The sequence below is a fragment of the Cynocephalus volans genome, chromosome 10 (genome assembly GCF_027409185.1).
Source record: "Cynocephalus volans isolate mCynVol1 chromosome 10, mCynVol1.pri, whole genome shotgun sequence".
NCBI lineage: Eukaryota > Metazoa > Chordata > Mammalia > Dermoptera > Cynocephalidae > Cynocephalus > Cynocephalus volans.
The window spans coordinates 2959261-2983042 of NC_084469.1; the positions used below are offsets into that span (position 1 = coordinate 2959261).

The 23782-nt window shown below is 39.4% G+C and overlaps 1 protein-coding gene across 1 annotated transcript; it reads right to left on the reverse strand.

Moving 5' to 3' along the window:
* Nucleotides 1–22505: 22505 nt before the first annotated feature.
* LOC134387105 (keratin-associated protein 9-1-like) lies at nt 22506–23063 on the reverse strand. Its single transcript, XM_063109386.1, has one exon. It carries the CDS (start codon nt 23061–23063, stop codon nt 22506–22508), a length of 558 nt encoding a protein of 185 aa, XP_062965456.1.
* Between the last annotated feature and the right edge of the window lie 719 nt (nt 23064–23782).

A 23782-nucleotide genomic window follows, 5' to 3' on the forward strand; every position in this document is an offset into this window, starting at 1 on the left:
GGCTTAATGAGCTTTGATAAGGAAGGTTAAAGGTCAAAAGAACTTATGCGATGATTGAGGCAGCCTTACAAAAGTCAACTTTGAAACTAAAGACCAGTAAGGAGTCATCTCAGTGGCTACAAGTTAAGAAAACAGAGTGGAAGCTGATATTTGAGACATAAAAATGGCCCAAAAGATATGTGCAAAGAGCCTATGAGTTTCAAATATGACATACAGAATTTGCCCATCGGTGTCATGTATGACATTTGGTATTACTCATATTGTCTCACCAGTTTGCCCAAATAAATGGGTTCATTTCATAACAATCATCATATCACATCAGGAAGTATGTTTCCTCCTATAATCTGCTTTCTCAGAAACTTCTTGGCAACGTCCTGAACCTACCTGGGATGAAGAAATACTTGATGATAGTGATTTTGTGATAAATGGTTTAGAGTTGTTGCAAGCAAAATCAAAAACTCTTTATTTGGGCTTCTTACTTATGGTCTAAGGCAGCCTTGGATAAGATCAGTAGTCCTAGCCCAATTTCATAAAATTTGCCCTCTTGCCTTAGTGGATCAGGATAGATGAGGAAGAATGAGTAAAAAATAAAATATCTGAGGGCTTATTGGGGACACGCTGTATCCATAGTCCTGGTCACAAAAGGATGTGGAAAATGGGTATATTTTATTAGGTGATAAATTGGGAAATGCCTTAGTAGCAAAGAAGACAATTCAAAGTGATCACAGTGGGTAGAGAACAAATTGTAAGCACAATGAAGAAATGTATAGAGAAGATATTTTAGAGGTGGCAAAATTAGCCAATTATTAAGATCATCAGCAGGGGTGGAGGATGGGGATGGAGAATCTTGTGGATATCCAATTTCTAATGGTGCTCATTAGCCATAAATCCAACATTTCTTTAAAAAGATGAAAAAGATTGACAAAGATTCTTTGCTTAGTCAAACTTTAATCAGGGTTCTGAAGCTTTTCCTAGGCTCCTCTGTGCGCTTCCTCATAAGATTCAGTTTTGTAAAATTTTAGCAAAGAACCCTGCTGAGGTAGTTTAGCAAGAATCCCTTACCCGCTTTGCTATCTGATCAGTCTCCAGATCTGATCAGGTTCTTCAACCTTCACCATCCCCCATGTGATGTCTGATAACCCTGATTAACCCTTGGTTAGATTGGTTAGATTGGTTAATCCAGAATCCCCCCTTTACTGCTAATGTTTCCTTTTAGTAAATTTCTGTTCATTTACCCTCACCCTGCTCCTTGGCTATAACTTCTCCCTTGCCCATGCTGTATTCAGTGTTGAGCTCAATCTCTCTCTCTCATTGCAAAACCCCAGTGCGGTGGTGCCTATACCCATCATGATGGTCCTGAATAAACTCTCCCTTACTGTGCTTTAACAAGTGTCACTGAATAATTTTTTTTTTAAACAAGACTAGGATGAATTTTCTTAAGCCAAATTGTTACTTCTCTGATAATATATTGTCACACTAGAGGAATAAATATAAGAAACTTACTTTAAATGTATCTTAAATCATCAAAGAAAGGAGTTAACCTTATTGAACTGAACTACTAGGAAAGAGGGGGAAGGAAGAAGAGTGGATAGAAGAGGTCACTCAATGCAAAGATGTCTGACTGTCATTGATGAACCAGGTGTACCTACCTTAGGACACATCTGTGGGAAGGAAGTTAATATGTACCAGTTTAGACCAAAGTGAAAGAGGAGAAAGCAATGATTCAGGCACTAAAGATAATTAAGATTCAATAAGTTGAAATACAGAAAACCCTAAAAATGCCATTACAAGCAACAACAGTAAACTCTGTATCGTGTAATAGCAAATCGTGCAATAGCTGAGAGATAGATTGTTTAAAGTCTTCACGTTGCTTTGCGTTGCTTCGCCCCCCACAGATTTGTCACCCCACTTCCCCTGGGTGATGGAGATGCAATGGATTACCCAAAGCCCATCTCTTCTGATCAGTGAGAAGCCCTGAAGTGGTTAACTTCCCTGGGACCCTCCAGCGAGAGGCAACCCTTCCTCGGGAAATTAACACTGAATTGGGATTCTCTTCCTGCATTTATTTTCCAGACCAGGAAGTTACAGGAAGAGACATAGATGGGGTTATAGTTTAACAGTATAGGCTGGTAATTTTCAGTGAAACAAGCCAGATGACATTGCAGTAGACAATTAAGTGGTCTTACCAACACAAGCTTGATCTTAGCAAACATTCCTTCTTAACAACCAGTAACTAGTCTGTCCTTGAGCCAGCAACCTTGCTGTGCCACAAATCTTTATTTCACACCAGAGACTTATAGCCTGAGGAAAATTTCCTGTCCTTGCAAGGTCAATATTTGAAACTGCAAGGCTTTGGAAAACCAGGCCCTGTGAAGTACATATGCTTTTTAGTATATTCCACATCTTCATGGATGGTGTAAGTTATTTTCAGGCTCAGAAAGCACAAACAGCTCTGGCAATTCAAATCCTGACACATATAATGCAAATGCGGGGCCACTCACAACTTACTGGGAGAGGAAAGTATCCTTATTTCAATCAGCTCAGATTGTATGAAAATTATCTACCATGTTGATATCAATTCAATCTCCCATTTCTTAGGTTCTACAAAATCCTTCAGATATCACCAAAAAGAGTTCAGTGTTCTCACCCCATTGGAAGGAGTCTCAGTATCTGAGAAGAAATATGTCCAAGGTCAGGAAACTAGGGCTCATTGGAGAAATTAAATTCTCTCCTACACTTCTTACATCCATTTGGGACCATTATTCTCTCTTTGTACACAATTCTGTTCAAATATTATCTTTTGGATACATAAGGGATATTGAGAAGCCCTCCTTTCTTATTCATAATCATAATTTTACCGTGGATCATAAACCTTATTTCTTCTTATAATCACTATTTGTGTGGGGAAAATTTCTCTCACAGGGGATTTGTTTTTGGTCTTACTGAATTGTTTGTTTCATATATTATATTTATGCTCTGCTATATTTATGACTGTTTGACATTTAAAGGGGAATACTTCAGAAGAACCAGGTTGATTTTCCTAGGAACCAACCTTAAGGGGTAGAAGATTATTAAAATTGATCCCTTTTCATATTAATCTTTGTTCTGAGAAATCTGAGTCTAAAGAGCTTGGCTTTTATCTCATCCTTATCTTGAATACGGAATACTTTTGTTTAGAAAAAGGACCTGAAGGTTTTCTGGACAGGGACAGTTTGCAGCCACTGTGAACGCAGGGATGACAAAGGATAAAAAAGGCACACATGCTTTTCTTATTGAGTTTACACTATCTACACAACTTTTAGGATTTATATTTTGGACATGGAAGAAGAATCTGATAATGGTCCATTTTTGTTGTAAATCAAGGATATCAAGGAGAAGGTCTGGGAAGAGAGAACACAGGGTGCTAGAAAATGTCTCTAATTTAGAGATTTTCATGGTGTCAGGAGGGGTTGAGATTGGGAAGAGATTGTTGGATCAGTTCTGGGATTGGGCAGGGCCTGTTGTCTAGGTACCAGTTTCCATTAACATTTGTAAATAGGCATATTTTAGAATCCACTGTTTTAGATCTTCCCATAAATTCTTGGCAATAGAATAGCTGGAGAAAAGGTGAGAGTGCCTTAAAATTGTGGGTTTGATTCATAGGTATGGCAGAAATCAAGGAGCAAAGGTCTTCTCTCTTCTTTTTTTTTGTTAGCCATGCTAATGGTTTGTCAATTTTATTTATCTTTTCAAAAAACCAACTTTTTGATTCATTGATCTTTTGTATCATTTTTTGGGTTTCAGTCTCGTTAAGTTCTGCTCTGATCTTAATGATTTCTTTCTGTCTGCTAACTTTGGGTTTGGATTGTTCTTGTTTTTCTAGTTCTTTAAGGTGAAGTATTAGGTCGTTCACTTGCCATCTTTCCATTCTTCTGACATAAGCATTTAATGTGATAAATTTCCCCCTTAGTGCTGCTTTTGCAGTATCCCTCAGGATTCGGTATGATGTATCATTGTTTTCATTAGTTTCAATAAGTTTTTTGATTTCCTGTTTGATTTCTCCTTGGACCCACATGTCATTAAGTAGAATGCTGTTTAATTTCCATGTGTTTGTTTAATTTCCAGAATTTTGTTTGTTATTGATTTCTAATTTTAATCCATTGTGGTCTGAAAAAATACATGGGGTAATTCCAATTTTTTGAATCTGTTGAGACTTGATTTGTGACCTAACATGTGATCTACCCTGGAGAATGATCCATATGCTGATGAGAAGAATGAATATTCTGAGGTGGTTGGTTGGATGGAATGTTCTGTAGATATCTGCCATGTCCAATTGGTCTAGAGTGTTGTTTAGATCTTGTTTCTCTGCTGATTCTTTGCCTAGATGATCTGTCCAATATTGATAGTGGGGGGCTCAAGTCCCCTGTTATTACGGTATTAGTGTCTATTTCCTTCTTTAGGTCTAATAGAGTTTGCTTTACAAATCTGGCTGCTCTAACATTGGGTGCGTATATATTTATGATTGTTATGTCTTCTTGATGGATGAATCCTTTTATCATCATTCAGTGGCCCTCATAATCTCTTTTTATGGTTTTTGGTTTAAAGTCTATTTTATCAGATATAAGAATAGCTACTCCAGCTCGTTTTTCATTTCTGTTTGCATGGTAAATCTTTTTCCATTCTTTCACTCTTAGTCTATGTGAGTTTTTATAGGTGAGGTGGGTCTCTTGAAGGCAGCATATAGTTGGGTCCTCCTTTTTAATCCACTCAGCCAGTCTGTGTCTTTTGATTGGAGAATTTAATCCTTTTACATTAAGAGTTGTTATTGAGAAGTGTTGATTTACTCCAAGCATTTTATTGATTTTTGTTTGGATTTCTTAAGTGTCTTTTGCTCCTTTGTTTCTGATTTACTGTTTGTCCTCTGTATTTGTTGGTTCCTTGGGTTGTAGATAAACTTTTCTTTTCTCTTCATTGTTGGCATTTTTATTTTACTAGTGGGTTTTGATTTTTCTTAAGTTTTTATGGCAGTGGTAGTTATTTTTCAGGAACCAAACCCAGTACTCCCTTGAGAATTTCTTGTAAGGGTGGTCATGTGGTGGTGAACTCCCGCAGTTTTTGTTTGTCTGAGAAAAATACTATTTGCCCTTCAGTTTGTAAGGATAGCCTTGCAGGGTAGAGTATTCTTGGCTGGCAATCTCTGTCTTTTAGTATTTTGAATACCTCATCCCATTCCTTTCTGGCTTTTAGGGTTTGTGATGAAAAGTCTGATGTTAGCCTGATTGGGGCTCCCTTATAGGTGATTTGATGCTTCGCTCTTGCAGCTTTAAAGATTCTCTCCTTGTCTTTAAGTTTTGCCAGTTTGACTATAACATGTCTTGGAGAAGACCTTTTAATATCCAGACTATACAAGGAACTGAAACAACTTTACAACAACAACAAAAAAAGCAAGTAACCCAATTAAAAACTGCGAAAAGAGCTAAATAGGCAAGCATGGGCAATCAAAGGAAAAATAAACAAATGGGATTATATCAAACTAAAAAGCTTCTGCACAGCAAAAGAAACAGTTAACAGAGTTAAAAGACAACCAACAGAGTGGGAGAAAATATTTGCAAAATATACATCTGACAAAGGATTAATATCAAAAATACACAAGGAACTAAAGTTTATAGTAAAAAAGGAAGCAACCCAATTAAAAAAATGGGCAAAAGAGCTAAATAGGCATTTCTCAAAGGAAGATATATGAATGGCCGACAGACACATGAAAAAATGCTCAACATCACTCAGCATCCGGGAAATGCAAATCAAAACCACACTGAGATACCATCTCACTACAGTTAGGATGGCTAAAATCCAAAAGACTCTGAACGATAAATGCTGGCGAGGTTGCGCAGAAAAAGGAACTCTCATACATTGTTGGTGGGACTGCAAAATGGTGCAGCCTCTATGGAAAATGGTATGGAGGTTCCTCAAACAATTGCAGATAGATCTACCATATGACCCAACTATCCCACTGCTGGGAATATACCCAGAGGAATGGAAATCATCAAGTCGAAGGTATACCTGTTCCCCAATGTTCATCGCAGCACTCTTTACAATAGCCAAGAGTTGGAACGAGCCCAAATGTCCATCATCAGATGAGTGGATACGGAAAATGTGGTATATCTGCACAATGGAATACTACTCTGCTATAAAAAAGAGTGAAATACTGCCATTTGCAACAACATGGATGGACCTAGAGAGAATTATATTAAGTGAAGTGAGTCAGGCGCAGAAAGAGAAATGTCACATGTTCTCACATATTTGTGGGAGCTAAAAATAAATAAATAAATAAATAAAAATACACAAGTAAACTGAGGTTGGAAAGGAGGGAGACACAACAATTGTAATTCCTTGAAGTTGATACAACAAGTGAACGGATATGAGGTTGTTGGGAGGGAGGGTAGGGAGGGCGGAGGGAGGGAGGTTTTGGTAATGGGCCACAATAATCAACCACATTGTATATTGAAAAAATAAAACAAATTAAAAAAAAAAAGTAGCAAAGGAATATCCTGGGGTAGCTCCGACTAATGATTGTATGCCCCAGGTACTATAGGTCTAGGACAAGGGGGAGGAGTGGATTGGTGGTACAAATATGAAACTGTTCAATTGATTTGAGGTTCGAAGGCAAAAAGCCTATGTTTAAGCCACAATATTCTTCATGAAATATGCTTATGTTTGCAAGTATGTCAGATTTAAAAATTAAACCTTTTAAAAATTCCACTTAATTTAGTCCTTCCACCTGAAAGAATTATTTGGAGCTCAGCCTCATGACAGAAGAACCAAAAATTACATGATTAGTTTTCTAACTGTGAGGCCCCTCACTAGTGCCTGAATCTAATGGCGTGGGTAGGTGAAGAACTATTAAATGGGAATGAAATGACAATTCTGATTAAGACCTGTGATTGGTCAGAGGAATGAGCATATAAAACCTGGCTCAGTTATTTATGTCCTTTGTTGCAGACACTCTCAGATGACCTTCCTCACCAAATAAAATTGTCAACACGGCCTCTGGGCACAGGATATGGGGAGAGATTGGAAGTGCTTTGTAAACATGCTTTCCCAAGGGAAATATTTAAAGGACTCAGGGCTCATAACAATCAGGTTTTTCAAGATAAGTAGAGATTATTAGACAGAAAGGCTAGAAAGACCTTTCAAGGATATCATAGAAAGTAGGAAAAAGGAAACAATAATGAAGCACTTAAGAAAAATCTTTATTGGTTTCCAGTCAAGATGGTGGAATAGATGGTCCCCAGCACCACTCTCTCCCACAAATCAACCAATTTACAACTAAAAAAAAATAACAAAAAACAATGGCAGCCAAGCTTGGGCTGCTAGAGCTCAGGGGAAGACGACGAGAGACCTACTGAGTGCATGAAGGTGAAAGAAACCACAATGAGAGAAAGAAAAAAATGCTCAAACCTTTTCAAATCCCAGCCATGTCCAGGCTGGAGCTCCTGAGTGCCCAGAGTGGGAGCTGGCAAAAGCTGCAGCTGTGCCCTTTGGATGAAGTTACTTGGAGGCAGCAGGGGAGAAGTGGGCCTTGGTGGCCCTCAGGCCAGCAAGACCACTAACAGGGTTCCTGTGCACCCACTTTGGAGCAAGCCACTACAACTGAAAAAAAGGAGCCACTTAGAAGCTGGTGAGTCATCACAAGGGGCCAGTGTGCAGACCATCCATGGGAAGTGTTTGCAGCATGGGCAGTGGGGGAGATGGGCCCACTGGGAGAACACTGGGACACAGCAAGGACAGCTGATCTGTCAAACAGTGTAGGACCACTCAGAGTGGACTGGTCAGGAATATAAATTGCATGGGGTACAGTTTGATGAAAAGACTCAGTCCCAGACCAGAGTTTCTATACAACCCAGGTGCACTGGATCTCTCATGAGCCAGAAGTACCTATAAAGTCAACCATTAAACCTGAGCTTCACAAAAAGTCTTTCCTAGGGAATCAGTGACAAAGCAGCAATTTAGCTCAACCACACAGCTCAAGCACTTGTCCCCACAGGAAGTCCCTCCATTTTAGGAGTAAGCAAAGAACAACAAATTAGTTCCAATGCAGATTTTAAATGGTGGGAACAGCGACAGCAAATAATCCAACACAGAACTGAAAGAAAAAACAAAGTAAAGTACCCACAACTAGAGACAAAAGTTTCATATTAACTAATAAAGGACTCATTTCAGTCCTAAGGCACGGAGCTGGGGACTGGATCCCCTCCCACAACCAGGCACACAACCAATGCCACCACCAACTAGGTAAGGGGCATGCCAAAAACATCACCTCCATGTGGGTGGCCCTAAATGGCCACCATAATAACCACAGCTGCTGTGAAAGTGGCTAGACACCACAACCACTATGCAGATGGTCCACCAGCCACTGGAGTGCAATTGACACAAGGATAGTCACCAGCAGAGACCAAAGAAAAGAAGAGGATGTCTCTCTCCACAAAGCTCATTCCAGAGTAACAGAAGAAGCATCTGCTCTACAATAATATTTGGGGACCTGAACACACCTCTCAGCATTGGACAGATCATCTAGGCAACAAATCAACAGAGTAACCATTACTCTTTCAGAAGGAGAGAAGAAATCTAGGGTAATTAGAGGGGAGGGGGGAGAGAATGGGGGATAGGGAGGGATTGGACTAAGGACATAAAGAATAAGTACAATTTGTAACAATATATATGCTAGTAATATTGATTTGATCAACATATGTCAACGTTGAACCCCCAAAATATGTATAATCAATTATGATTCAATAAAAATTAAAAAAAAAAGAAAAAACATTATTATGTGGGAATATTGAGCAATTACAGTTACTAGTGCATGAAAAATCAGTCTTAAAGATATAGTTTTTAAAGATAGTTTAAAAGATTAAGCTGGAATCTCATTGCGAAGGTAGATTCTGTTGTCATTTGCAAAAGATCTCTAACCACCTGAGCTGGAGCTATGTAAAGAGACTGAAATGTTATGTAAAGAGACTGACATGTCATGTAAACCTCTCCGATCAGTTACAACTATCAATTCTTAATATTCTCAATTTCTCTACTTGCAGAATACCCTTCATATTTCCAGAATAATGTCTATATTTGTTTATTTAAGTGGAAATAATTTTAATTTTTTTTCTGATTTTTAATCTTATATTTTCTAGATAAGCTACCTCCAAGCCTGCAAGATTCCGGTTTTGTTTTATAATTAACATGATCTTGAAATAGCTTATTCTGTTGTAATTTCTAAAGATTTTCTCATTCTTCTTAAATTAAAATACGATTCTTCTTAAATTAAATGAAATCTATCCCAGAGTTTGGTCTTGGATATAACATTCATTCTTTTTTCTGGCATATAAACAAGAAAGATACCAAGGTGAATTTTATGAATGATGCACCTTGGAAGAGATTTCAAGGAAGTTTCGGTGGTGAAAAAGTGAATGGAGAAAAGAAAGACAGAGATTGGTTTTCTGCAATTAACCTCTGTTCTTTCCACAAAACTATTACTAGATATGCACTAGGGTCTAGCCTAGAAATTGTCTTTTATGTTCGTTTCAAATCATAAGAAGAGTAAATTAGCTATAGTGTAATCACCAGTATAATTCACAGCAGATGGGGAAAGAGTATGACTGGTGTGTCACTTATAACATTTAGTGATGTTAGCTATAACCTGATGAATAGACACAAAAGAATGAGTCAATGCAATATTCTGATGATAATTCTATGTCATGGGAGATTTTTTTTTCACAAGTTTGGAAAAGAAGAGAAAAGTAAATAACCCCCAAGTCATCCTGAAATACAATTAGAAATATCATATATAACCAACAGATATTATGGTAGAAATGAATTAAACTAAAACATAAATTTCATCATGGATGTTCACAGTGCAATGATATGAGTGAGGATGTGTCACAAGTTGGGGACTATGATTAGATACCATCCAAGACTCAGAATCTACATTGAAAAGAAGCAAGACCAAATTCTGTAAAGGGTAACTCACACCTAAAAAAAAGGGTATCTTCAAAGTCTGAGAAATTGATTCAGATCTGATTAAAGATATGAAGATGTGAAGCTTAGATGAGGTTATTGGTGAACCATGGAAACTCAGAGTTAAGCCAAGTGCTGGGGCAAAGGTTAGCAGTGTCCAGTCAAGCAACTGCCCATGGGAGAGGGAGAATTAGTGGTGGGATTGAGTTTCCAGGTTCTATTGGTGAGATTTACTGTGAAGGAAATGCGTCAAACACCACCCAGCATTTAGTTTCTTTTCTTCCTGTACTGATTCCTTGCTCATGATGTGCATAAGAAGTTCCTGTTAGTTAATTCTCTTGTGAGTTAATAAATAAGCGTCCTTGCTTTATGGACTTGGCTAATGTGAGTCTGCTCTAAGAGGTGGCTTCACACTTGGTATGTAAACAAAATCATGTCCCCGAGTCTACAAGGCTAAAAGCCAGACCCTGAAGAATTTGTCAAGGTTGTGAATTCTTCCCTAAATGCCTTTTGGAGGACAGCCTTTTTTCCCCCTTCTCCATGTGAATGCCAGTTATCATGACAATGAATATTTTTTGTAAAAGCATTATGTATTTGAATGCTTATGAATTTTAGAGAATGATAATAACGTGTTAGCAACTAATTAAATAATGATGGGGCAAGACAGAGAGTTTAGGAACCTCAAAGAATCTCAGGCATGGAAGGAATCCTGGTAAACTTGCTGTCAAGTGTGGTCAGACCCAATGCTTGAGTGTCTAGTAATTGAAATTTCATGTACCCAGGGGGATCTGTTCCATCCTTGGGAAGCTTTTAAAGAGTTTCTCCACATCTTAGAGAGTTTCTATATTCACTGTAGGTCCCCTGAATTTCTTCCCCACTAGAAACATCAGTGACGGTACAATCAGAAAGGCTGATTAGCTCTGTCCTCTACTCCTGAGTCCTTTGCCAGGAAATTACATCCATTTTTCTCTAAACATGGTAACTGTCTTCCTGCTCTGTAGAACGCAGTTGCAGTCAAACAAGGTTTCTCTGCTTTCCTATCACAAATTTTGAGATGGTCCTTTTGTAGTTATCATCATCAACCTTGCTTACCAGGTCCTTCTCATTGTTATGATCAAGTTCAGGGTGGTTTACCTGGATGCCTAAGGACTTTCTATTTTAGTTATACTGAGATCCCCATGAAATGCCATGATTGTTGGATGTTCCTTCACCACTTCTTGCATGTGTGTCAGTTTTGTGATCTGCATTTTTACCGCATCATCAATTTCCTGTGTCTGGCCAGGAAAACTATAGTATGCCCACACAGGGAGAGCTCATGTATCCGTCTTTTCTTCTAGGTTCATTTATATGCTTCCATTGTAGAAGATGACAGGAAAGGCTGGGCCATGGGAATTGAAATCAGATACATGAGTATTCACATCACCCCTGTTCTGCCACCTTCTAACTGCAGGCTTTTGGGGAAATTATTTAATATAGTCCAATCAGCTTTTATTGTTTTTGCATATATATTTTTGGGAAACTTCTGTACCCGAGTTATTCTTTCCGCATTACCCCCACTGTTCTACACAGTAAGTTGATTCGTACGTTCAGTATGGAAGTTCCTTCCTTCCTCCCTCCCTCTCTTCCTTCATTCCTTCCTTTCTTTCTTTTTCTTTCCTTCTTTCTTTCTCTCTCCCTCCCTGATTGGTTGGCAAGATACAATCCTGATAGATAAAGCCATCTTGAACCACCCTTCCTGTAACATTAGTGATGTAGGCTTATCATTCTCACTTCTGGTGTGTGAATTTCATCTCCCATTTGTGTTCCTCTAGAAGCACAGTAAAGGTGGGGACCTTGACGTCTTATTCACTTCTATAATCTCAGTACCTGGCACAGTATGTAACACACAGTAAGTGCTTAATAAATCTTGAAATAAAAGAACTTTAATATTCAGATGAAACTCTTCATGCTCAGGCTCCCTCCCAAAGTCTCAACTGTTGGTAGGAAAAGGAGATGAAACTCTGTGAATGCATCACATTATCTGCTTTCATATTCAAGACTTTATTGACCCATGTTCGCTCTTGAGTGGAAACAGCAAACTCAGTCTCTCCTATTGTACTCTCACAATGCCCTTCTGACACCAGACGTGTGGAGATTTCTCCTCACCAGCAAGCAAGCAATCAATTCCGTGGTGGACACCCCCTGGGTGTCCTACAACTTAATGTGGCTCTGACATCTGCCTGGAGATAGTGTCAGATGCCACAAATTGAGGGCTCAGTCCTCCAAGACTGTCCTCACTTCAGACACCAGTTGCAAATCTGGTCCTCCGGAACTTCTGACAAATCAGCTTCAAGTTGAGGATTCTAGGAACACCTCTTTGGGTTTGATTAATTTGCTAGCGTGGCTCACAGAACTCAGGGAAACATTGACGTTTACCAGTTTATCATAAAGGATATTACAAAGGATACCAATGAAGAGATGCACAGGGCAAGGTATAGGAGAAGGGGCATGAAACCCTCTAGAAACTTCCATGTGTTCACCTATCCAGAAGCTCTCCGAACCGAGTCCCTTTGGGTTTTTATGGAAGCTTTATTATGTAGGCATGATTAAAGCATGGGCAACTGTGTAGAAATGTGATTGGACAAAAAGGGTATGATCTAATCCTAACAGACTGAGCCGAGAAACCCAGCAAGGCCTGTTTGTTCAGATTCTTCTTGGCCTCTCTGTGCAGCATTCCTTCCTCCCAGGCATGGGCAGAATCCCTCTGGAATGGGGACCTTGTGACCTACAATCAGACAAGGTAGGTCAGAGAATTTCTTTACGGCCAGCTCCAAGACAGATAGGCAGAGGAAGATTAGAATAAAAATTATGAGAGGTATGAGCCAGGAACTGTTGAAGAAAACTGAAAAATATATATCATAATGTCACAACACTCTAGACTGGCAGGAGCATGAAACACAGGCCACACAGCCTAATGTTTAAAGCCAAGTAGACTGTTGGCTAGCTGTGCAACTTTGAGCAAGTTACCTCATCTCTCTTAGCCTCTGTTTTCTTATCTGTAAAATGGGGATGATAAAACCTTGCAGGATTATGAATTAGAAATGATAGAAAATATCTAGGCTAATACCTATAGACAGTCCCTGAGCTCATCCTTCTCCGCATCATGAATCAGAGGAGCACTTAGCAAGTCAAACAACCTGGAAGCCTCTTCAAAAAAATCCCTCTACCCTGCTTGGTCTTTAAGACCTAATCACAAAGAGATGACTCTGTCCACGAAATATTCTTTTCCTCCCTGAGCCAGTGTTTGGTCTTTTCCCAGCAAATATGTGGGTATTCTCTTTATTGGTAATTTCTTCTTTGGAAAATCTGGCTCCCACTTTGGGGGACTACACTTATACCTATCATATCCAACACGGCTTCTAGGACTGCGCAATCTCTTTTCTTTCTTTCTCAACTCCTTCTGTTTATTTATTTATTTATTTTTTGCAAATACTCTGGTTTTGAATCTCCTCAGCTTCAACTTTGCCTCACAATATACAGAGACTGGTTGAATCAAAAGGTTATATGAGAATACCCATTGCTCAGTTACTTCAATTCCTAGGATTTTATAAGCAGGAGTATGTATTATCCTTTTAGTGCTCTGATAGGGAAGCTAAGTTGATCGGGTTTGGAGACATAAAATGTGGCTTGTGTGCATTACAGGGTGTTTCTTAGTATTTTTTTTTTTTTTTTTTGGTTTAGGTATTCTGCATTTTAGGCACAAAAGTGACCTGTGTGTGCAAGGTGTTATTATTTTCATTAGTAGACAAGCAACTCAAATTATACACCTTCCCAAAAGTCAGTCAGCAGAGTTAGCTCTACTTGCATTAATATCTAAATAATAATGCCCTGGATCAGGAGTGAGATCATCTGGATCCTGGACCCAATTCTGTCAACTACCAGTTGTATGACTTGAGGAAAGTGAATCATCCCATTTGTAATGTGGAAATGATCATCTTTGCTCTGCCTACCTTGTGGGGTTATTGTGCGAGTAGAAGAGATAACATGATACACAATATACATGCAGGGCCTTTCAAGGGAATAGCTGTGCAGAACGAAACCCCAGTGCACGGTCCACAATAGTAAAGACTTTGATAATTCTAAGTGTTCATGAATGTGAGAAGAACATGGGAATAATGTTCAACATGGTTGGTCTCAGTCATTTGCAGAGATAGTGATCAGTTGCAGAGACTTAAGAGAATAATCCTAAGGATTTGCTTTTTAAGATTCTTAGAGGGAAAATGGGATGATCACTTTTCCAAGGCTGAGATCTTGACTTTCATGTCAAGGACAGATAAAGCTTACCAGCAGCTGGCACACTGATCTATAGGAAATGAGGAAGAAAAAAGGGAAGCAGGCTCCACTTCACTATTTAGACCAGCAGCCCCACAATTTAATAAGATCACTAACAGAATGTTTGGTGAAAGCATGTGGGTTGTCAACCAGTCCAGGGGAGCAAGTTTACTGGCAAGTTTGATTGACAGACGGTTGGTCTGTCATTTAGAAGAAAATGCTAATTTGTTTTCCAAAGTAGCTGTACAAATTTATACCACTTTCTACCCTCCTCCAATGTACAAGAAATTTTGTGGATTTGCATCCTCCTTAATCCTTTTCATTGTCAGACTTTATGCTGTTTCCCACTACAGTGGTGTGAATCGGCATCGTGTTGAGGTTTTGATTTGTATTTTTTCGTTACTTATGAGGATGAGTATCTTTGCACATGTTTATTGGCCATACGTGTTTCCTCTAATGTAAAATTCCCAGCCACATCTTTTACCTAATTTTACCTAATTTTCTGTTGAGTTGTTTTTGCTTATTGGTTTGTGGTAGGTGTTAATTTGCTCTTGAGACCAATCCTTCGTAGATATTTTTTCCCAATTAATACTATGTGGAGCAAAAGAAATGGGCTCAGTCAGCCCATGAAATCATAAAAAATAATAAATTCTTGTCGTTATTAATCAATAAATAATTTATAAGACAGCAACAGATAATTAAAACATTTTTATTTTCATATTATTTTAAAAATCTGTTTTATCCTTATTTTATGTCCACCCTTTCTTTCACAATATTATTTACTTCTGTCTTAGTTTTTTAGCTGACCGATATTGCCAGAGTTGTATATATTTTGTTCACATTAAAAATTTTTTTTATCATTACACAATGTAAACATTTTTTGTGTCCCTTTACCCCTCCTCCTATTTTGTTCATTTTTTAAAAAGACCAAAGTTTTTGCTCTGTTGAAATTCATAATGTTTGCTTTATTTTCTGTTTTATTAATTTTCACTCACTTTTCCTATTTGTTTTGTCCTATGCAGTGTGGGAGCAATGCTAATGCTTTTCTCCTGGTTTCTTGAGATGGGACACTTAGCTCATTAATTGTAAGGTTTCCCTCTCTTCTAGTATAAAGACTTAAAGCTATAAATTATCCTCAGAACACTGCTTTTAGTGCCTCCCTTGAATTTTAATATGTCGTGTTTCATTACTATTTAGTTCTACACACTTAGACAATTCCTCTGTAAATTCTATACCTGCGCTTTTACCATTTATTCACTTTCTCCATCATCCTAGCTCTGTAGGACAAAACTGGGAGGGGAGCTACTGGCATCTAGTGGACAGAGACCAGGGATGCCACTCAGTGTTCAATGCACAGAACAGCACCCCTCTGCACTGCCAACAAAGAATCATCTGGCCCAATATCAACAGTGCCAAGGCTGAGGAACACTGATTTAGATCATTATCTAAATGTAATAAGCAAATATTATTACCTAGCCTTCCCTCCTTCTCCTGTTTTGAGTTAGGCAGTCCCTCCACAAAATTATAGATACATCTGTGTTGGATTCGTTCTTCAGTTTCATCTCATAAAGCACAGGATGGTGCTTTGTGGGGATTATGGATGGATCAAAGGTAAAATATCCTTGATGTGGTTAGCTCAATTCCTAGAGCTGTGTCCATACTTAATTTCTTTCATAACGTCTTGTCAAGACAAAAAAATTGACTCAAAGTACGGGGGAGCATGAAATATAGCCTGGGGGTATGTGTTTTACTTGATTTTTTTTTTAAAAAAAATATACATTCCACACAGTAGAGGAAAGAGACCATCCAGAATGCCATCCCCTGAGATCAAAGTACAAGTGTCCTTAGGTGAGTCTCTGGCTAAAATGTGCCAGCACATTGCTAGTAATACGACAGGTGCTCAAACTTATTTGGTGGCTCTTAAAACCAGTTTACTGGCCTTGCAAGTAGGAGTGGTCACTGGGGTTTTGGACAAGGGTGGGAGAATATGAGGGGACTTCAAAAAGTTCATGGGAAAATGGAATTAATGACTGGTCTGGAGGTAGTGAGTTATCTCAATCAGTTGTTCACAGTCAGTTACAGATCAAATTCCTTGTTCTACTCTTTCCCTCTTTCTCACTACTGCACTTGACTAGTCTTATAAGAAATAAAGATGGAATTAAAAGTAAAAAATGTAAACTTTATTTCTCAACATAAGCTTTATCAAGTTCAAGACACTTTTGTTAAGTGATGATACCAGCCATTTAGTCCACTCTTAAAGAACTGAAGATCCTGGAAATTTAACCATGTCTATGCAGTCTTTTTTTTTTTTTTTTCATTGTTAATTGAAGAAAAATGGGCGCTCTTTAAAGATATTTTAAGATTAGGGGGAAAAAAGAAGCCAGAAAGAGCCAAACGAGAACTGTCAGGTGGAGGCCTAATAATTTTCCACTGAAACCCTTACAAAATTGCCATTGTTAGATGGGAACAATGAGCAGAAGCATTGTGGTGGAGAAGGACTCTCTGCTGAAGCTTTCCTGGGTGTTTTCCTGCTAAAGCATTGGCTAAGTTTCTCAAAACACTCTCATAATATGCAGATGTTATCATTCTTTGGCCCTCCAGAAAGTCAGCAAGCAAAATGCCTTGAGCATCCCAAAAAACTGTTGCCATGACCTTTGCTTTTGACTGGTCTACTTCCGCTTTGACTGGACTACTTCCATCTCTAAGTATCCATGGCTTTGACTGAGCTTTTTCTTCAGGATGCACTGATACAGCCGTGTTTCATCTCCTGCTACAACTCTTTAAACAAATGCTTTAGGATCTTGATTCCACTTGTTTAAAATTTCCATTGGAAACCCTGCTTTTGTCTGCAGCTGATCTGCAACAGTTTTGGCATCCATTGAGTGGGAAGTTTGCTCAACTGTGATTTTTCAGTCAGAATTGTGTAAACTGAACCAATTGAGATGTCCATGGTGTTGGCTACTGTTTCTGCTGTTAATCACTGGTCCTCTTCAACTAGGGCACAAATAAAATTAATTTTTTTCCTTGCAAATTGATGCGGATGGTCTGCTGCTGTTGGCTTCATCTTTGACACTACCTCATCCCTTCTCTAAATGAGTTATCCATTTGTAAACTTCTGATTTTTGGCAATATTGTCCCCACAAACTTTTCATAAGGCATCAGTGAAGTTATCATTCTTCCTGTCAAGCTTCACTATAAATTTAATGTTTGTTCTTGCTTAAATTTTAGAATTCATGTTGCTCTGATAGGGGATCTTTTCAAACTGATGTCTTCTTAGTGCCTCGAACTAGGTCCCGTTCAGTCACTTTATAACAAGATAACAGGAGATTATTTTGTTGCAAAAGTTTTTTACAATCCATGCATAGCTTTTTCATAATACACATTTTCTGTGAAATTTTTGAAGATCCCTCATATATTTGTAAACAGAAAAATCATCTGCATATGAAAAGGTTTATCTTCATGTAGACAGGCAATTCAAAGCACGCATTTTCCCAGTGCTCAGTGGTCAGACCACCTTTTTCCTCTCTTTTTATGTGCTTTTAGTAAGATGTAAATGTATGCACCCTGGAGCAAGAATCAGAGTCTGTAAGCCCTTGATCAACTTCTGTGTATACCTAGCCACATGACCTTATGGAGTAACTTTATTCACCTGGAAAAAAGGAGATGATCACGGTGGATTGGTGAACTTAATGGTCATTGTCAGGCTTAAGCAAAATCACAGTATAGACTGGAAAACAGCAAAGACTTTATTGGGAAGGAATAAAGGGAGCTTCTCTACAGCTGGGAAGACAAGGCAAAGTAATCATGAAAAAAAAGGAAGGAAGAAAAATAATGAGCACATTAGAAAAAACGTGATTATAAGGAAATAGTAAACATGGAAGAAGCCTAAGAAAACTATGATAAGGATTTATGTTTTAGATTATGTAGAGGGAATATGATGATCATTTTTCTAAGGTTAAGACAATGACAGTAGGTCAAGGAACCCCTAAGTCTGCACTTACCACAGACATCAATAGCAAATTAGAATACAGAAAATCAGGGTGAAGTCAAATGCATACCACTGAGATGACTCACAAAGCCCTTTAATCAAGAAACTTATAGAAAGATGATAGCAGTGTGCTAGATGTTAGCAAAGCCTGGTGATCTAGCTTGTGGCAGTAACTGGGGAACTGGCAGGTTGGTTGTCAGGAAGTTGGCTGTGCCAGATAATTCTATGGTGAGAGGATCAATAGCAGCAAAGCTGGCAGCAGCTGGATCCACATTCCTGGGCTAGGCAGCCGGGCAGGCAGCAGCACGTGGGTTGGTAGCAGGTTTTTGTGCAGTGCACGGTTATGCAGCAAACTGGCTGGCAGCAGGGTGAGCCACAGCAGCTGGGGTGGCAGCAAGGGTGGCATCAGCTGGACCCACCGCAGCTTTGGCCACAGCAGGTGGACACACAGCAAGGACTGCAGCCGCAGGTGGGCTGGCAGCAAGAGGAGCGGCAGGAGTTAGACATTGTGTCAGGAGTGGTGGTGGGCTTCTGTTCAGAGGTGAGTTTTCCAGAATCTGATGACTATTTCCAATCTGGGCCCTTTACGCACTGGGCTTCTGAAGTTTGGATTTTCCTTGTTGTTTTTTACATGGTTTTCCATTCAGTTTGGGAATTGACAATGAGGAAGTTTTTTTCCTAAATATTAAGAATCTTTTGACAGTGTTTAGTCAGTTTTTTAATTGACAATAATTACAGAAATTTTTTTCAGATGAAAGGAAGGCGGTCCCCTCATCAGCATTGTTCCTGCTCTGATCATCATCTGGTCATGTGATGGTTCCTGGGGCCAGGGCAGGTGCAGGGAAGTTGCCTCTCCCCAGCTTGTTCTTGTGAGAAGTATCTGTAGGGAGGGGAATCATGCTGATATGTTTGCAGTGATGATTTGAATTCATGCCTGGGCCCAAGTCTGTTCACCCACAAAAATGAGATTTAAGACTAACAGGCATCTGTCTCTGTACAACCACTCCACCTGTGTATCCCAGTTCTATAGGACATGTGGGAAGGGGATATTTGGCACAATATATTCCATATGGTAGAGCAGAACTGAACCAGGTGGACAGAAAGAGAAAAATACACTGGGGTTCAGAAAGTATCAAATGATTTATGTCCCAAGGTGACCATTCATCCTAGTTTGCCTAGGACTGAGGGGTTTCCCAGGATGTAGGACTTACAGGGATTGACTGGAACAGTTGTTGTGGGCAAATGGAGATAAATCGGTGACTCTAGTCTTAACCTTGTTTACCAGCAGGAGTCAGAGGTTTCAAGTCTCTGACTGAGCATTTCTTGTGTGTTTCCTTCCTTCCCCTTTTCTCTTTCTCTCTTATTTTATTAATAGTTTATCAATCAATTTTTCTTATTGGAAATTGTTCACACATAATCATATCATCTATTAATGGTGATAGTTTTGTCAATTTTATAACAGTCTTTTTATGTTTTAATTTTTTAAAACCTAGTTCACATTTAGGCCTTTCAGTGCAATGCTGGATAGAAGGGTCTAGTGGATGTCTTCGTACATTCTTGTTATAGAAGGGAGAACTCTCAACATTGCACAGTTAAATATGATAGTTTTGATATTTTTTTTTAGATTCTTTTCATAAGAACAGCAAATCTTTTTCTATTCCTTATTTGCTAAGGTATTCCATTTTGAAAATGTGTTAAAATTTATGAAAAACTTTTTCTTTATGTATTGAGATAATGTTATGATGATTGTACATTTCTCAGTAAATGTGATTTTAAAAAGTGATCAATGTTTAAATATTAATAATGTCTGAAAATAATTATTTGTAGTTATAATCATATGTATCTGGATTTGATTTGCTTATATTTTGTTTAGGATATAGGCTGTCATTGAATTCCACAGTCTTATTTCTCTCCTCTTGCTCTATGTCCTCCACCTTCTGTAAATAAATAAGTTCTAAATATGGCATGTTCCCACTCTCCCATTACCCAATTTGACCTTGATGTAGCTCCCTGTATTGGTATTATTGAAGGCATTTTCATGCTCTATAAAATACACAAGCAGTGCTATTGGAGGGCATGATTCAGGGAGCAAAGCCTTTCTTTTCAACAGATACCTGAGAATAGGCCATGGGTCCTTTTCTGATGCTCAATTTATGGGGGATTCCAAGGACAAACTTGCAGAAAAATTGCTGAGCTTTGTATTTACTTTGAATAAAGACAACAAAGTCCAGATCAATTTTCTGAAATCAGTATTTGGTCATTTATACAATAATATTGTATTAATCCAGAGAACACACACAAGGAATTGTCTTTAACCCCCAATTCAACTACAGTAGGAAAAAAATTCCAAAATACATAAGCATCAGCCAAAGTTATTGGGGACAAACTGGGGAGAAAGCGAGATTGCTGGATCACAAGTAACAATCTGGTGATGCCAGATTATCAGGTGATCAAAACATGACACAGTGTGCTATGAAACCTTATAAAGACAGGAATTCTCCTCCAAGACTCACATGTAGGCTTTGAAAGAGATTGAAGAAGAAAACCTGAGCTATCTAAATATATAATTAGGCTTTTATGACATGTAACATCATAACTAGCTCTTAAATATTATGGTAGAAATAAACCAAATGAAAGTTCACACTAACCTATGGGAAATATCACAATTTGGGAGCTATAGTCAGGGATCATGGAATGGGACAACAAGAGAGCAAGATGCCCTTGGAAAGTGGAACTTAAAAGTGACATGAGTAGGAACAGAGCCCATTTATGTCAAGGCACCTAACAGAGAAAGAATGGCTTCAGGATTAGCAGGATTGACTTAGTCTGGTTGAGAATGTTGTAAAAATGAATATGCAGTTGTTAGAAGGGAGTGGGATGGCAAACCTCACCAGTTTGGAGTCAGGAAAGGCATGATGTAAATGCTGGCAGTGCCCAGCCACACACCGCACAGGAGAAGGGATACTGTTCCTTGTTTGTGTATTTTGACAAGAATGCACAGGATGTCACTCAATATTGGAACATTATTATGATTTTAGAGTAAGTGAAACACTGGAATATTGGGTGAGGCTGTTATGCAAAACAAAACCACTGAAGGTGCTGGCAAGGATGTGGAGACACTGGAACCCTCGTTCATAGGTGGGAATGTAGAATGGTGCAGCCACTATGGAAACAATATGGAGGTTTCTCAAAATGTTAAAAAGAAAATTATCATATGATCCAGCAATCTGACTACTAGCTACGTATACACACAAATGAAATCAGGATCTTGGAGAGATGCTCCCATGTTCAGAGTAGCACTATTCCAAATAACTTCAAAATAACCAAGCTGTGGAAGTAACGCAAACATCCTTCAATAAATGAATAGATAAAAGAACTGTGGTACCTATGTACTATAGAATATTATTTAGCCTTAAAAAGAAGGAAGTCGGGCCATTGACAATAACATAGATAAATCTGGAGAACACTACACTAAGTGGAATAAGCCAGTCACAGAAGACAATTGTTACATGGTTCCACTTACACAAGGTCTCCAAAATAGTCAAAGTCATATAAGCCAAGAATAGAGTGGTGGTTTCCAGAGGCTGGGGTAGGAGGAGATGGGGCGTTCTCATCGCTGGGTGTTATAATTCAGTTACACAAGATGAATAAGGTCTAGAGATCTGCTATCCAATTGTGTCTCTACTGTATATGATACACTGATAATGTAGAGAACACGTAACAATCTACTCGACGGGTAGATCTCATGTCAACTGTTCTTACCACAATAAAATAAACAAACAAAATGATGTGAATAATGATACAGAATTAATTAATAATTTATTAAGACCACCCTATTCTAGAGATAAAATTCAAAGTGGGCACAAAAGGAGAAAGTGGGATACAAGAATCTTGAGTACACTGAAAAAGAAAGCACAATTTCAAAGATTATGAATCAGGATAAAAGCTGAGACGATCACTCCATGTCAATGATGTAAAAGCTTGCACACAACAAGAAGACATAAGGAGTCAGAGAACGAGAGAGAAGTGCTCTGCACTCCCTCATGCTGACTCACAAGCTTTTAATAAAGGAGGTGAGTCTCAGAGTTTCTGGTGATAGCGTGATGGCTTTCAGCACAGGTAGGAAGGGAATTTGTCCAGGCGGGGCAAGTCAGTTGAAGGAAGGTTGGCTTGTGGAGATGACGGTCCTATGGGGAGAAGGTCAACCAGTGCAAGGCTGTCAGCAGCTGGATCCACAGCAGGACCCGCAGCCCTGGGCTAGGCAGCCGGGCAGGCAGCAGCACGTGGGTTGGTAGCAGGTTCTCGTGCAGTACACAGGTGTGCAGCACACTGGCTGGCAGCAGGGTGAGCCACAGCAGCTGGGGCGGCAGCAAGGCTGGCAGCAGCCGGACCCACCGCAGCTTTGGCCACAGCAGCTGGAGCCACAGCAGCTGGGCTGGCAGCAGCTAGATCCACCACAGGAAGGGCGGCAGCAGCTGGACACACAGCAAGGGCTGCAGCCACAGCTGGGGCGGCAGCAGGTGGTCCTGCAGCAGGTGGTTTGACAGCAAGTTGGGCGGCAGCAAGGCTGGCAGCAGCCGGACCCACCGCAGCTTTGGCCACAGCAGCTGGAGCCACAGCAGCTGGGCTGGCAGCAGCTAGATCCACCACAGGAAGGGCGGCAGCAGCTGGACACACAGCAAGGGCTGCAGCCACAGCTGGGGCGGCAGCAGGTGGTCCTGCAGCAGGTGGTTCTGCAGCAGGTGGGCTGGCAGCAAGAGCAGCAGGAGTTAGTCATTGTGTGAGGAGTGGTGGTGGGCTTCTGTGGACAGGTGAGTTTTCCAGACTCTGATGAGTCCTTGCTGTGTGGTCGTCCTTTTATATACTGGGCCTTCAAGGATTGGACCTACAGACAGGACTTTTCCTTGTTTTTGTTTTCATCGTTTCCTGTCATACTGGGAAATGGTCAAAGAGGAAGTCTTTTCCTAACTGTTGTGAATCTTTTTGACAGTAATTGTTTAATCAATTTCTTAATTGAGAAAAACTCATAGAAACTTTTTTCAGATAAAAGGAAGGTGGTGACATTATTAGCATCGTTCCTGCTCTGATGATCACCTCATCATGTGATGGCTCCTGCTGGCTGCAGGAAGGTCGGGGCAGTTTCCCTCCCTGGCTTTGTTCCTTTGGCTGTATGTTGATTGGTGAGTGTCGGTGGCGAGGGGTGTGATACTGGTATGTTCACAGTGAAAAATCGAATGCCTGGGTCCAAGTCTTTTTTCCTTTTACTCAAGATTGACTGCCTGGGTGCAGCTTTTTTCTTTTCACTCAGGATTGTTTTGGCCCTTTGGGTCTTTTGTGGTTCCATATAAATTGTAGAATTTATATTCTATTTCTGAGAAGAATGCCAGTAGAATTTTGGAACAGATTGCATTGAATCTGTGGATCAGTTTGGGTAATGTGGTCATTTTGACATACTTATTGTTGTAAGTAATGAATATAGGATGTCTTTCCATGTTA